The 13,991-nt window shown below is 47.3% G+C and overlaps 1 protein-coding gene across 1 annotated transcript in view; it reads right to left on the reverse strand.

The window, feature by feature from the left end:
• Nucleotides 1-13,991, reverse strand: part of PRKX (protein kinase cAMP-dependent X-linked catalytic subunit) — a gene marked incomplete at its 5' end in the record, with an annotated part of 75,197 nt that overhangs the window by 21,359 nt on the left and 39,847 nt on the right. The window contains 2 exons of the mRNA XM_080794985.1: nt 537-656; nt 13,162-13,425. Of these exons, the coding sequence (XP_080651111.1) occupies nt 537-656; nt 13,162-13,425 (384 nt within the window). The remainder of the gene's footprint in view (nt 1-536; nt 657-13,161; nt 13,426-13,991) is intronic.

Genomic DNA, 13,991 nt, shown 5'->3' on the forward strand with positions numbered 1-13,991 from the left:
AAAAGAACCCATGCAGAAGACCTAATATTATGGTCCTGGGAGGCAGGGGCATTTAGACAGGAGGAAGGTCCCAAATGGGGACTTTCCATGTGAGATGGGATTTGTCTGTCTACCCATCCGTCTATCCATCCATCACCTGTCTATTCTGTCTGCCCGTCTAGCCATCCATACATCTATCTGTCCATCCGCTACCCGTCATCCATCCATCCATCATCTCTATCCATCCATCCATCCATCCATCCTCCCGGTCTATCCATCCATGTATCCATCCATCCATCCATCATCTCTATCTATCCATCCATCCATCCATCCTCCCTGTCTATCCATCCATGTATCCATCCATCCATCCATCATCTCTATGAGCTGGGGCTCCCCATGTGCTTTTGCTCTTGTGAAAGCACGCGTAACCGTGTGTCCCCACTGCTGTGCTGGTACAGGGAAGCCAGCACGGGAGGACACCATACCACCAATAGCACTAGACATCCAGCAGCAGGAGAGGGAAGCACTGGAGAGGACGCACCGACCCTCCTACTCACCCCGAGTGCATCTCAAAGATCAGGATGCCGAGCGCCCACCAGTCCACGGCTCTCCCGTGGCCTTTGCTCTGGATGACTTCGGGGGCCAAATACTCGGGTGTTCCGCAAAGGGTCCACGTCCTGGGAACAGAGAAGGGCATAATGGAGAGTTAGGAGTGCTGGGGGAATGCACGTATCTCGGAAGGACTGAATGTGACAATGACATCGGTGATTACCATGATGCCCTATGCCCACCCCGTGGACACACCGTGCTGGACAGAAACACCGCTGTTGTCTTAGAGGACTTGTTCCCTTACAAACACTCATTAACCCAAACAGAACCGAAGGAACGTCCTTGGTATCCCTGCTTCATGCTGTGGCTGTCACTTACCATGGTTACTCAAACACAAAAATGCCACAGTACCTGCTTTCCCATGAAATGATATGGGAAAAAACTCAAGAATTCACTAAGTAAGCCGTCATGAACCTACATGTCTGCTCCATCAACGAGTTAGTACTAGCCTCCAGAGGAAAGGCAAACCCACCACTAACGGCCCTTTGACCTTCTCCCAAAAACCTATGATGTATTTTCAATGTTTCTGTGGGTTCAAGGTCATTTTCACCTCACCAGTGGCTTCTAGAAATCCTAAGGTTAAGGGACACTGGGATATTTAAGGTTTAAACAGGGTAGGGGGCTTTTTGAAAGGACGGTCTCTGCAGAAGGGCGGATACTTGCCAAAAATTTAGCTTCTAGCCTCACTTCGGGGACAGTGGGCTAGAAAAAAAGGGATGCTGACCCCTCCCGCCCCCACCAAAACTGGACCCAGCCCAGACAGTGGAGCTTCTCATGATCAGGTGTGTTGGGTTTTACTCTGGTCACCCCTCCCCTGTGCTGTCTCAGATCTCTCTTTTTCCCAAAAGGTAAAAATGGAGTTCCTTTCCTCTTGTCCTTATAAGACAATTCTCCTCACACTTAAAAAGAGGCACTATGTTTCATTAAAACATAGATGTGTCACAGGGGTGTCACCTTTCCGCTGAGATCTCTAAATTTTACACTCTATGGAAAACGCAAGACCGACTGTCTTCATTTTCTCCCAGTTCACAAACCTCAGCCTGAAGGTGAACCAGAACTCACCAGTAAAAAGATTTTTTTTTAAAAAAGGTAAAACTGCCAGTTTTACCAAGAAGACAGAACTTATGTGTGTTCCCACCACCGCAAAAAAGTGGTAACCAGGTGAGATGATCGGATGTCATCACAAACTTGAGTGTGGTAATCCCTTTACAATCTGTATTAAATCACACTATGCACCTTTTAAAAAACCATATGGTACAATGTCACTATGTACAATTTGTCGATCGTACCTCGTTAAAGACGGAGGGGGAAGAAAAGAAACAAGGGCCAGGACACACACAGAGGGAAGACCACTGGGGACACAGGGATGGCACCTACACTCTAGGAACCACATGAGGCGACTTGAAGCCTGGACAGAGGCTCAGAACAGACCCCTTTCTTGGGAGCCACTGTGGGACCACGGCTCTGCGGACACCTTCATTCCAGAACTCCCAAGTTCAAGAACCGCGGGAGAGGACCGTTGTCCGAAGCCCGTCAGTCGGGGAGCTGGAGCCGCAGCCCCGGGGAAGGAACGCGCTCCCCGCCACGCTGTCCACGCGCACTTCACCTTCCTCCCACGGCACCTGCCGGCTCGTCCCCGCACGCTCTGTCTGGCACACTGTGTTGTCTGATGGAACGCAAGGTGATGGCGGGGAAAGGCACACATCTAAAAATACAACTTCGGAGCTCAAGAGGGCCGTACTGATTTCCACGTCTGTTCCTAAACAGCCGACCAGCCCTCGCCCACTAAGACTCTGACGGATGAGAGCCCGTCTCTAAGGCGGGCAGTGGCGGCTCGGGAAGAGGAAGGTGTGGGGCGTCCACGTGTGTGGAGTTCAGGTCCTCCTTGTGCCTTTGCTCCTTGGTCAGCAGGAAGGAAAGAGTCCAAAATGGAGACCACGTCACGCCCATCGGGATGTGACCCAGAAGGGCCGGCAAGGATGTTGAGGACAGGGATCCCTTGCGCGCGGCTGGTGGGGATGCAAGCCGGGGCAGCCACGGTGCAGAACAGTACGGCGGTATGATCGTATGATCGTGAGATCCTTGACGCCTTCCAGTATACACCCGAAGGCAACAAAGGCAAGAGCATTGAAGACATACTTGCACACCCGTGTTAAGACCAGCGTGACTCATCCCGGTGGCCAAAAGGCAGGTGCCAACTCAAGCGCCCATCAGTGGATGAATGGATCAAGACAATGGGGTCCATTCACACCATGGAATGTGATTCAGCCCGAAAAAGGCACGACACTGACCCCTGCTAACAACGTGGATGAACCTGGAGGACATGCTGCTGAGTGACCTCAGCCAGACTCAGAAAAACAAATATTGTACGATGTCACGTGGACAGGGTCCCCAGAGCAGGGAAACGCAGACAGACAGAAAGGAGATGGCGGTGCCAGGGGCTGGGGGAGGGGGTGGGGATCAAGTATTTCACGGGGACAGAGCTTCACCGGGGGAGGGTGCACAATTGTGCAGAGGGATGGCGGGGATGTTCCAGGACACTGCAAATGCATCTGATTGCACTGAACTGTGTCCTTCAAAATGGGGATGACGGTCAATTTTATCCTAAGTATACTTTGTAATGAGCTTTATTAAAAAGTGCAGAGGCAGAAGAGGCCTGGCAGAGCAGGGTGTCCTCCAAGGAGGGAAGATGCAAAGACAAGTGTCTGATGAACCAAGTCAAGGGAAGGGAAGCGGGACCTTGGCAGAGGCTGGACAAAGGCTGGGTTTGGAGAGGGCTTGGGAATCTGTCATCCTAGAGAGACGGCTGTGTTCAGTAGGCACTCTCCTGCCCCGGAGAATGTTGCGTGGGGTTCTTCACTTAGTGACTGAGACCTTCAGCTTGAGGCAGACCTGTGCCCTTTTTGCCAACGTATGGGGCAGGTCCTTCATGCTGGATCCCCAGGCTGGTGGCACGCCCAAGGCTGCCTGAAGCTAGCTGGAAATCGAGCTCTGAGCTCATGTTAAGAGCAGGTGAGGTGGCCGCAGGTCATTATATATGCATCAGGTACAGCGTCTCCCCTTGCATCTGGAAAGGTGCGTTTCTTTCTGGCTCCGTCCTAAGAGGCACAGGGGGGAGGCTGTGGAACCTTCCAGTTTCTGAGCTTCCCTACATAGCCCAAGACTTGTTTGGAGGAAGGCCCTCCTGCAAATGGCCCTGGTGCATCGTGGATGTACACAGAGGCATACACATCTAGAGAGCTTCGGACGGCGGTCAACATGGAAAGATGAGACAAACAGCCCCGGATGTTATTCAGAGGTCATGGGTCCAGGCTGTGAATTATCCATGTCCCCAGTTGTCTCTCCTTCTGCTCACACAGCTCTAGAGAGCAGGCAAGGTTACACCTGATGTTCTCAGTGCCCAGTGTTATCAGTTCCACGGTGGCAGGGGTGGGAGACTGAGTTAACGAAACAAAGACCGGATTCTCTGCAAGGTATGTGTGTCGTGTGTTCTTAACCTTCTATCGCCTGCCAGGGCATCCATACAGGGGCAAACCCTGTTCCCCCAAAAGTCCTAAACCCCAGAGCCTGTGAATGTGATCTTATTTGGAAATAGGGTCTTGCAGATGTAATCAAGTTAAGACGACATCATATTGGACCACGATGAACTAACTCAGTAACTGGTGTGCTTGTGAGAAGAGGGAGAGACAGAGAGATCTCTCTCTGAGATTCCTACCCCACAGTGAGCAGGCAGCCATCTAAAAACCAGCAAGAGTCCTCACCAGCAACCAAGCTGCCCAGCACCCTGAGCTTGGACTGCCAACCTCTAGAACTGACAAATTAATTTCCTATAAGGTAGTCAATCCTTACAGATTAGGACCCCACTCTCTTGACCTCATTTAACCTTAATTACCTCCTAAAAGCCCTATCTCCAAATACAGTGGCCTTGGGAGGGTTAAAGCTTTAATACATGAATTCTGGAGGGACATAATTCAGTCCATAGCAATGGTGGTGATAGTGATGGTGGTGATGATGGTGTATGTAGGTGGTGATGGGGATGAAGGTGATGGTGATGATGGTGATCGTGGTGATGGCTGATGGTCATGATAATGATGGTGAAGGAGGTGGTGATTTTAATGGCGGTGATGATAGTGATGATGATGTTGGTGGTGGTGATAACAATGGTGTAGGTGGTGACAATGGTGGTGATGGGGATGAAGGTGATGGTGATGATGGTGATGGTGGTGATGACTGATGGCCATGATAATGATGGTGAATGAGGTGGTGATTTTAATGGTGGAGATGATAGTGATGATGGTGGTGGTGGTGATGGTGATGGTGTAGGTGGTGATGGCAGTGGTGATGGAGATGATGGTGGTGGTGAAGGTGATACTAATCATGGGGATGATATAGTCAGAAGCACCTTATGTCTACTCAATGCTTAGTATGTGCCAGGAGCTGCCCTAAGGATTTCTTTCCAATTAGCAGATCTACCCATTCTTAGCAACAATCCTACAAAGTGAGAAAAATTCTCACTTCCCAGATGAGCAAAGCAAGGAAGGCATACAGAGGCGCGAGACGCCTGGGTGGCTCAGTGGTTAAGCAGCTGCTTTCGGCTCCAGTCATGATCCCTGCATCAGGCTCCGTCTGCTTCTCTCTCTGCCTGCCTCTCCCCCCACCTGTAGTCTCTCCATGTCGCTCTCTCTGACAAACAAATAATATTAAAAAAAAAAAAAAAAAGACATACAGAGGCAGTTACACGCCTGACCTGAGCAGTACAGTGATCCAACCGCAGCAAGTATCCCCACAGCTCCCCTCTTCATTCCTCATCCCTGCTCTGATGTGATGCTCCCACTAACAGAGGCCGATGGTAACAGAAAATCAGACCTGGAAGTCACAAGGTACCATCACTGGGCAGTTGCGGGAATGTGGGCAAGTCAACTTCCCCTCAGGGCTTCTGATTTCTCATCCGTACAATGAAGACGGGGAGTGGATAAACTAAAATATCGTATGTGTGTAAGTGTATGCACGCTCGTGTGAGAGAAACAGAGTCGGACCGATTCCAGGATCCTGAGCATTTCCCACCCCTGGTGTATCTACATAGCATCTGGGAGTAAACTGGTGGTTTCTGATGCACCAGTGCGAGGGGAGGCAGGAACACCATGAGGCAGCACGAGCAGACAGGCAGGGCTCAGACAGTATGGGGACATGGCCCTGGATCCATCTATCCTGCCTTCGGGCTCTACGCTTTGACAACACAAGGTAGCTCATATATGTGAACTCACACACTACATGGCCTTTTGCATCCAGCTTCTTTCACTTGCGGTAACTGCTTTCCGGGTTCACGGATGTTGTGGCTTTGTTACTTTTCATGCCTGAATAACCATCCGTGGGATGAATATACCTTCTGGTTGGTTTTAACCAGCTCACACGACAGACGGTCTAGTTTGGGGATGCAGTCCAAACTGTGTCTGGAAATGGCCAGATGCTGAATATATTGAACAGATGATATATTTTTACTGCACAGAGACTAAATCGATATTAAGAGGTATGCACTGGGACACCTGGGTGGCTCAGTAGGTTGGGCGTCTGCCTTTGGCTCAGGTCATGATCCCAGGGTCCTAAGATTGAGTCCCGCATTGGGCTCCCTGCTCAGCCGGGAGTGAGCTTCTCCCTCTCCCTCTGCTGCTCCCCCTGCTTGTGTGCTCTTTCTCTCTCTCCCTCTAACATATAAATAAATAAAATCTTTAATAAATAAATAAATATAAAAGGCATACACTGCCGTCCACAGCAGCCAAACTATGTCAAGAGCCCAGATGTCCATCAACAGATGAATAAAGATGTGGGGTGTGTGTGCATATACACACACCCCACATCTTCTTTATATATATATATATATATTTATATTTATATTTATATTTATATATATACACACACATACACACCTATACACAATGGAATATTACTCAGCCATCAGAAAGAATGAAATATCACCATTTGCAACAACATGGATGGAACTAGAGGGTATTATGCTGAGTGAAATAAGTCATTCAGAAAAAGACAATTATCATATGGTTTCACTCATAGGTGGAATTTAAGAAACAAAACAGATGAACACAGAGGAAGGAACAAAACATAAAATAAGGCGAAATCAGAGAGGAAGACAAACCATGAAGAGATTCTTAACTCTAGGGCACAAACTGAGAGGGTTGCTGGAGGGAAGGGGGTGGGGGGGATGGGCATGAAGGAGGGCATGTGATGTGATGAGCACTGGGTGTTAGATGTGACTGATGAATCGCTACACTCTACCTCTGAAACTAATAATACACTCTATGCTAACTAAATTAAATTTAAATAATTTTTTAAAATGGCATGCTCTGCCAAGTGACACTGTCTTGTTCTATTTACTCCCAAGCCCCTCATTTACAAATAAAGTGTTATTGGCACACAGCCACATTCATCTGTTTACATATTTTCTCTGGCCATCTGGTCTCTGTGGCGCTCACAGAACCCTGTTCCTTCAGCGCGAGGACTGCTGCAGACAAGACGTAAACAAACTGTGTGAGTGTGTTCTAATAAAACTTTATTTACAAAACACAAGTGGTGGGCCTGATCTCATGGCCTGTTGTTTGCTGAGCCCTGGTGTAGAAGAAAGAATTAGAGAGAGAGAAAGGGGTGGATTTCAAAGTCTGGCTCTCATCTAACACTCAATCTTTTATAGCTGTGGTTTTTATTTTCACGAAACAAAGTCCCTCACCAGCTCCACGACTTAACTTGGGCTTGGTTCTCTGGCTGGTTTCCTAACGAAGGGATTAAAACATCTGAACCCACATCTCGGGCTGGAACATTTCAACTACAGGGTCACATACCAAGGTCAGCTGTGTGCAATATTGCAAGGACTTGCTTCTGTGAATAAATGCCATGGGTAGGTGAGAGTTTCCAGGTAAGCAAAGAGGTACAAGAATAATTCATAAAAACTAAGTAAAAACCCATGGCCTTAAATACAATACTGAAGTTTGGACTCATCGTTTGCTTTTCTCTTGGGGGGGAAAAAAAAAGCAGTTTCTAATTCTGTCCCCCAGGAATTCTTAGAAGCAATGAAACCTCTACAGCAAAGGGCACCCCTCTAGGGGTCTTTAAATACTATTTCCCACCAACACTGTCCAGAATTCCTTAAAGAAGTGGCTGACTCCAGGGTAGAGGATAGACATGTACAGTGACCCAGGGCCTCCTCTAGTCAATGACAGCAAGGAAGTTCTCAAAGCCAATGGGATGCTGGCAAAAGGGTACAGGGGCTCCTATAAAGATGGGACTGTTGTTGCCTTTTTAATTGAGGCAAAATTCACAGAACATAAAATGTGCCATTTTATTAATTTTTTTAAAGTTTATTTTAAAAAAATCTCTACATCCAACGTGGGCTTGGACTCTTGATTCCTGAGATCAAGAGCTGGGACTGATTGGAAGAGAACTCTTCTGAGTCAGCCAGGCACCCCGAAATTTGCCATTTTAAAACAAGTCATTTTGGGGCATTTGGTGCATTCAGAATGTTGTGAACCACAACCTGTCTAGATCGAAAACCTTTTCATCGACCCAAAGGGAGAATCTGAGCCAATATGTGGTCACTCCCTATTAAGAGGAGGACAACTTAAACACAGGGCGGGGTGGGGGGTGGGGGTGGGTTTGCTTTGAATTAAAAACGCATGTAATCGTGTGTTTTCTGAGTGGTAACAGTATTTTTTTTAAAAAATGCAATGGCCCCATCTGAGGTCACTAAGGGCCAAGGTCATTATTCTGGAAACCCTTAAATGAGCTGAAAGAATGCAGACAGTCTGCCTGCTCTCATGAAGGGCGGTGTTTGAAGGTCACCCAACGGGTGATGAGGGGAAGGGGCTCTTTAAAGACGACTTCCACCTGAGAAATGCAGAAGGACTACCCGAGAAACAGCATCAGCATTTTGTCATTTCTTTCAGAATGGGGGCACAAGCAGTGCCCCTGGTGGGCCCTAAACCCACAGGTCACATGGTGATGGTGACAGAGTGGACAGTGGGAAGGGAAGGCAGGCAGGGAACAACCCTTGGACCCACATACACAAGGACAAGCACCTACTATATGGTTCTTGCTATCAGGCAAAAGGAACAACAAAAAACCCATCACCGTCCATTTCTCAAAAGCCAAAAAGAAAGGAAGGAACCAAAGGGAGGATCCAATGAGCCTGAATTTCATCTAGTTCAAAGACCTACCACTAGCTCACAAGAAACACTGGGGACAGAGGAACACGGCAAAGGACACCATAAAGAAGCAACCCACCCAGTCTAGATCACGGGGCTTCCTATGGGGCTCAACCCCGGTTATTTCACAAATAAATGGCACTGGTCTAGAGGGAAAGCTGAAATGGGTAGTTTATGGGTTTAATGGAGCTTAGAGACAAAACAGCCAAATGCAACGTAGACACCTTGTTTAAATCTTTGTTTACAGGGAAGAAAGAGACTTTTTTGAGACCTGGGGGACATCTTGAGTATTGACTGGATGTTAGATGATCTTAAGGAATTTTTTCTTATATTCTGTAAGATGTGATCATGGCATTGATATTATTATTACTTCTTTAAATCATTATCCATTAGAGACAGCATGGTGGGCACTTGCTTTAAAATAATACAAAGGATGGAAATTTGGAAGAGGTAAAGAGTCAGATAAGGTGCCAGAGCTTTGATGCATTCTGAATCTGGGTGATGAGCACACAGGGTTTCAGGTAAACTATTCTCTGCTTTTGTGGATGTTTGAGAACATTAAGTAACAGTCATCAAAGATTGGGTACAATGTTGTTTATCCCGGCAAGAGGCCAGGCATGAGAATCCAAAGGACAGCATTCAATGTCTCACCTAAATTTTAAAAACTACAACAGAATAACTTCATTAAATGTATTGGGGCTTTTGTTTTAATCTTTTTAGAAAATGAAAAATAACCCCAGTGTGTCCCTTATTCTGTCATGCAGGCTACGTGCACAATAGCAAGTATGTGTGCCAAATACTTCTGTACAAGAAAAGGAGCTGTCACTGTAATTAAACAAGAGTTCCATAAGATTACGTTGGAAGAGGAAAAATCCATCTGTTATTGACAACCAAGGGAAAGCATGAGACTTGCAGTTACCGTGAGCAAATGAGAGTAGGATAGGCAGAGGAAAGAATATTGAATTGTAATGTGTTTAACCACATTGTGTGCCCTGCTGTCAAAAAAAAAAAAAAAAAAAAAAAAAAAAAAAAAATATATATATATATATATATATATATATATATAGAAACATGCTTTTCTCAATTACGCGTTCAAAGATATTACTGGCGATGAAGCTCTGTTTGATTCCATGTGTTTTGTCGTGATCCCTGGGGACGTTTTCTTTCCATGTTTACGGAAATGTCATGTCAGTTGTTGGAATCCCGAACTGGACGGGAGGCCGGGTGTATGCACCCACGGGCATCACGTCACCTGCACTGGCCCAGAACGGAGAGACCTCATCAAGCAAACCAAGAAAAATACACAAAAAGAAAGAGGGAAATGTTTTTGCAACCGACAAAACGGTGAAAAAATGAAGTTCTTTGTAAAAGCAATATGTCAAAAAATAAAATGAAAAATTTTTAAAAAGCAAGATATCAACATGCTAACGGGGCCTCTCTTCCAAAGTTTAACATCTTTTTTTTTTTTTTTAAGATTTTACATATTTATTTGAGAGACATAGAGAGAGTACAAGCCAGGGGAGAGGCAGAAGGAGAAGCAGACTCCTCACTGAACAGGGAGCCCAATGCAGAACTCGATTACAGGACCCTGGGTTTATGACCTGAGCTGAAGGCAGACGCTTCACCGACTGAGCCACCCAGATGTCCCAAAGTTCAACGTCTTAAGTTCATTAATTGTTTGACGCTTTGTACAAAGCCACCATCATGCACTGAATCTTAGATCCACATACCAGATTCACTGCAAAGGAACATGGCTCCCCAAACTTATCCTCATGTGAATTTGTGAAATAGTTTACATCTGGTGAGTCTGAACCAGACTTCCAAACTAAAAGGACTTAAAAAAAAAAAAAAAAAAAAGTATCATATACCATGTGCTGCCAATAGGGGGCAGCCTCGACGTTATAAACCAATTATTCTGCGTTAATAAGGTCTTCCTTCATAAGGTCATGGAAAACCGCTTCATTTTTATGTGCTTTATTCTTAGGGTAATAGATGACATCCTATAGGGCAAAATCAGACTGAATTTAACTACCTCACAAAGCATCCCTAGGACGGCCGCTTTCTTAAAAACCATCAGAGACATGAGTCACTTTGTGTAAAACTGCTCACCCACACAATCAAGTTTCTCATTAATGCAGACATTTCCATAATACGAGAAATGCAATTATCACCTTGGCCAAGCGCATGTCATCAAAAAAAATTTTTTTTAAGTTTTTATTTTTAAGTAATCTCCATACCCAGTGTGGGGCTCAAACTCTGTTCCTGAGACCAAGCCCTAAGCTGAGATCAAGAGTTGGATGCTTGGGGCGTCTGGGTGGCCTAGTGGGTTAAGAGTCTGGCTTCAGCTCAGGTCATGATCTCAGGGTCCTGGGATGGAGACCCCATCAGGCTCCCAGGTCAGTGGTGAACATGCTTCTCCCTCTCCCTCTGCCCCTGCTTGTGTTCCCTGTTGTCTCTCTGTCAGATAAATAAAATCTTTAAAAAAAAAAGAGTTGGTTGCTTAACCCATGAGTCACCCAGGAATCCCTAAAACTTTTGTTTTTATTAAGTATCTCTACACCCAGTGTGGGGCTCGAACTCACAACCCCAAGATGAAGAGTCGCATGCTCCGTGGACTAAGCCAGCCTGGTGCCCCAAACAGGTGTATTTTCTAGATCGTCCTGTCCAGCATGAGAGCCACCAGCCACATGTACTTCTGGAGCACTTACAATGTACTAAGGAATTAAGATTTTAACCTGCCCTTAATTTAAAATTAAATTTAAAAGCCAATACTCGATGCAGTTACGGACAAAGCTTCCGGTATTTTCGGAGAGCCTGGGCATGTGAATCTTGTTTTTCCGGCTGTAAATGTTACGGGCATTCAACAAAGATGAAGTATTTCTGATGAAATTACTGGACCCTAAAAGGGATGCACCATACAGATAAAATGCGTCAACAATTTCAAACACTTGGCAGCAGAAATTCATGTAAATCCTCTCAATTTTTGTACTGACTATATGCGGAAATACTTGTACTGGACATATGCTGAATGAGGTAGGCTATGTTATTAAATGTCTACTTTCTTTTCTCAAGACTTTATTTTGAGGTCAGCTGTATGCCCAATGTGGGATTCAAACTCACAACCCCGTGATGAAGACTTGCACACTCTACCGACTGAGCCCCCCAAGATGACCTTGTGCATAATTTCTTCTTGTTAAAGATGGTGAGCAGATCATGTCCATCTCGGACCCCTCCCAAAAGGCAACGAGGAATGACAGGAAGAAGTTTTTTGTTTGTTTGTTTGTTTAAGATTTTATTTATTTGACAGAGAGAGAGAGATCCCAAGTGGGCAGAGAGGCAGGCAGAGAGAATGGGGGAAGCAGGCTCCCCGTTGAGCAGAGAGCCCGATGAGGGGCTCGATCCCAGGACCCTGAGATCATGACCTGAGCCGAAGGCAGAGGCTTAACCCACTGAGCTACCCAGGCGCCCCAAATAGTCTCACTGTCTTAAAAGGGTGCTGGGATCAAGCCCCGCTTTGGGCTCCCTACTCAGCGAAGAGTCTGCTTCCCTCACTCTCTCCCCTTCCCCCCTTCTCCTGCTCTCTGTCTTGCTCTGTGCATAAATAAAATCTTTAAAAAAAAAAAAAAGAAATATGAGACATGAGGATTCAGAAGGGGCAAGCAGACAGCAGGACAACATTTTGGAAGCTGTCCCAGGAGCTGGACTCCAAAAACCGGAACAAGCCAACCCGAGTGCTGGAAGGGGTCTTCTGCTGAGAGTAGAAATGAGCTGGGCGGGGAGGGGGGAGAGCTCCTTGATGCACAGTGTACGCAGGTATATAATCCTGATAAAAAGAGGAAGTCATCTGAGCGAGAGCACCGTGCACGTGCCAACGGCGACGATCAAAAGGCAAGACAAGACCGGTGACGGCGAGGACGCCGAGAAAAAGGGACCGCTCACCACTGTTGGTGGGAATGGAAACTGGTGCAGCCAAAAATGCAGACCACGGCTTGGAGGGTCCCCAAGACGCTGAAAAGGAAAGGACCCTACGAGCAGCAACGGCACAGCTGGGTACTGACGTGAAGAAAATGAGAACAGTACGGTAAAGACATCCTGGCACCCCTGTGCTCACCGCAGCGTTCCCGACAGCAGCCAGGCCACGGCAGAAACCCACGTGTCCGCTGACAGGTGAACGGAGGAAGGAAACGTGGCCTACACGGACCAAGGGCTATTATTCGTCCTTGGAAAAGGACATCCCGCCCATTGCAACCATGTGGAAGGATCTCGAGGCCATTATGCTGAGGACGGTAAGCCCGGCGCCCAACACAAGTGCACGTCCCCGTGCAACCCCAACACAAGTGGGAACGGAGGGAGAATGGCGGCTTACTTGTCGACCAGCTTCTTGGCGAAGCCAAAGTCGGTGAGCTTGATGTGGCCCTCGCGGTCCAGCAGGATGTTCTCGGGCTTCAGGTCCCTGTAGACGATCTCCCGGGAGTGCAGGTACTCAATGGCGCAGACGATCTCCGCGGAGTAGAAGAGCCCCGTGCTGCTGGAGAAGCGGCCCCGGTTGCGCAGGTAGCTGAAGAGCTCGCCGCCGGGCACGAACTCCATGAGCATGTAGAGGAAGCGGTCGTCGTGGCACGTCCAGAACCTGCAGGGGGACAGCAGCAGCGCGGGAGTGAGCCCCACGGGCGTTAATGATGTCCTCCACGGGGACCGGGGTGTCCACGCAGAGCTCCGGACGCTACAACACGCAGGCGAGCGAACGTTAAGATCTGCTAGAGATGGAGGTTAACAGACGGCAGCAAAAAAACCAAGAGGGCTCCTGCGGGACTCGGTTGGTGAAGGGTCTGCCTTGGGCTCAGGTCATGATCTCAGGGTCCTGGGATGGAGCCTGCTTCTCCCTCGGCCCCTCCTCTCGGCTTAGGTTTGCACTGTCTCTCAAATTAAGAAAATCTTAAAAAAAATCTCAGCCCACAGGCTGAATGGTTCACCCCAAGATGATGTGTGGAAGCCGTAATCTCTAGGACTTCAGAATGGGAACATGTGAGGGGATAAGGTCTTTGAAAAGGGAACTGAGAGAAAATGAGGTCAGCAGGATGGGCTCTGATCCCACAGGACTGGGGTCTTTATAAGAAAAGGAGATGAGGACAGACATGCACATACAGATGACCTGTGAAGACACAAGGGGAACACAGGGTCTACACACCAAGAAGG

The sequence above is a fragment of the Martes martes genome (genome assembly GCF_963455335.1).
Source record: "Martes martes genome assembly, chromosome: X".
In the NCBI taxonomy this organism is placed as follows: domain Eukaryota; kingdom Metazoa; phylum Chordata; class Mammalia; order Carnivora; family Mustelidae; genus Martes; species Martes martes.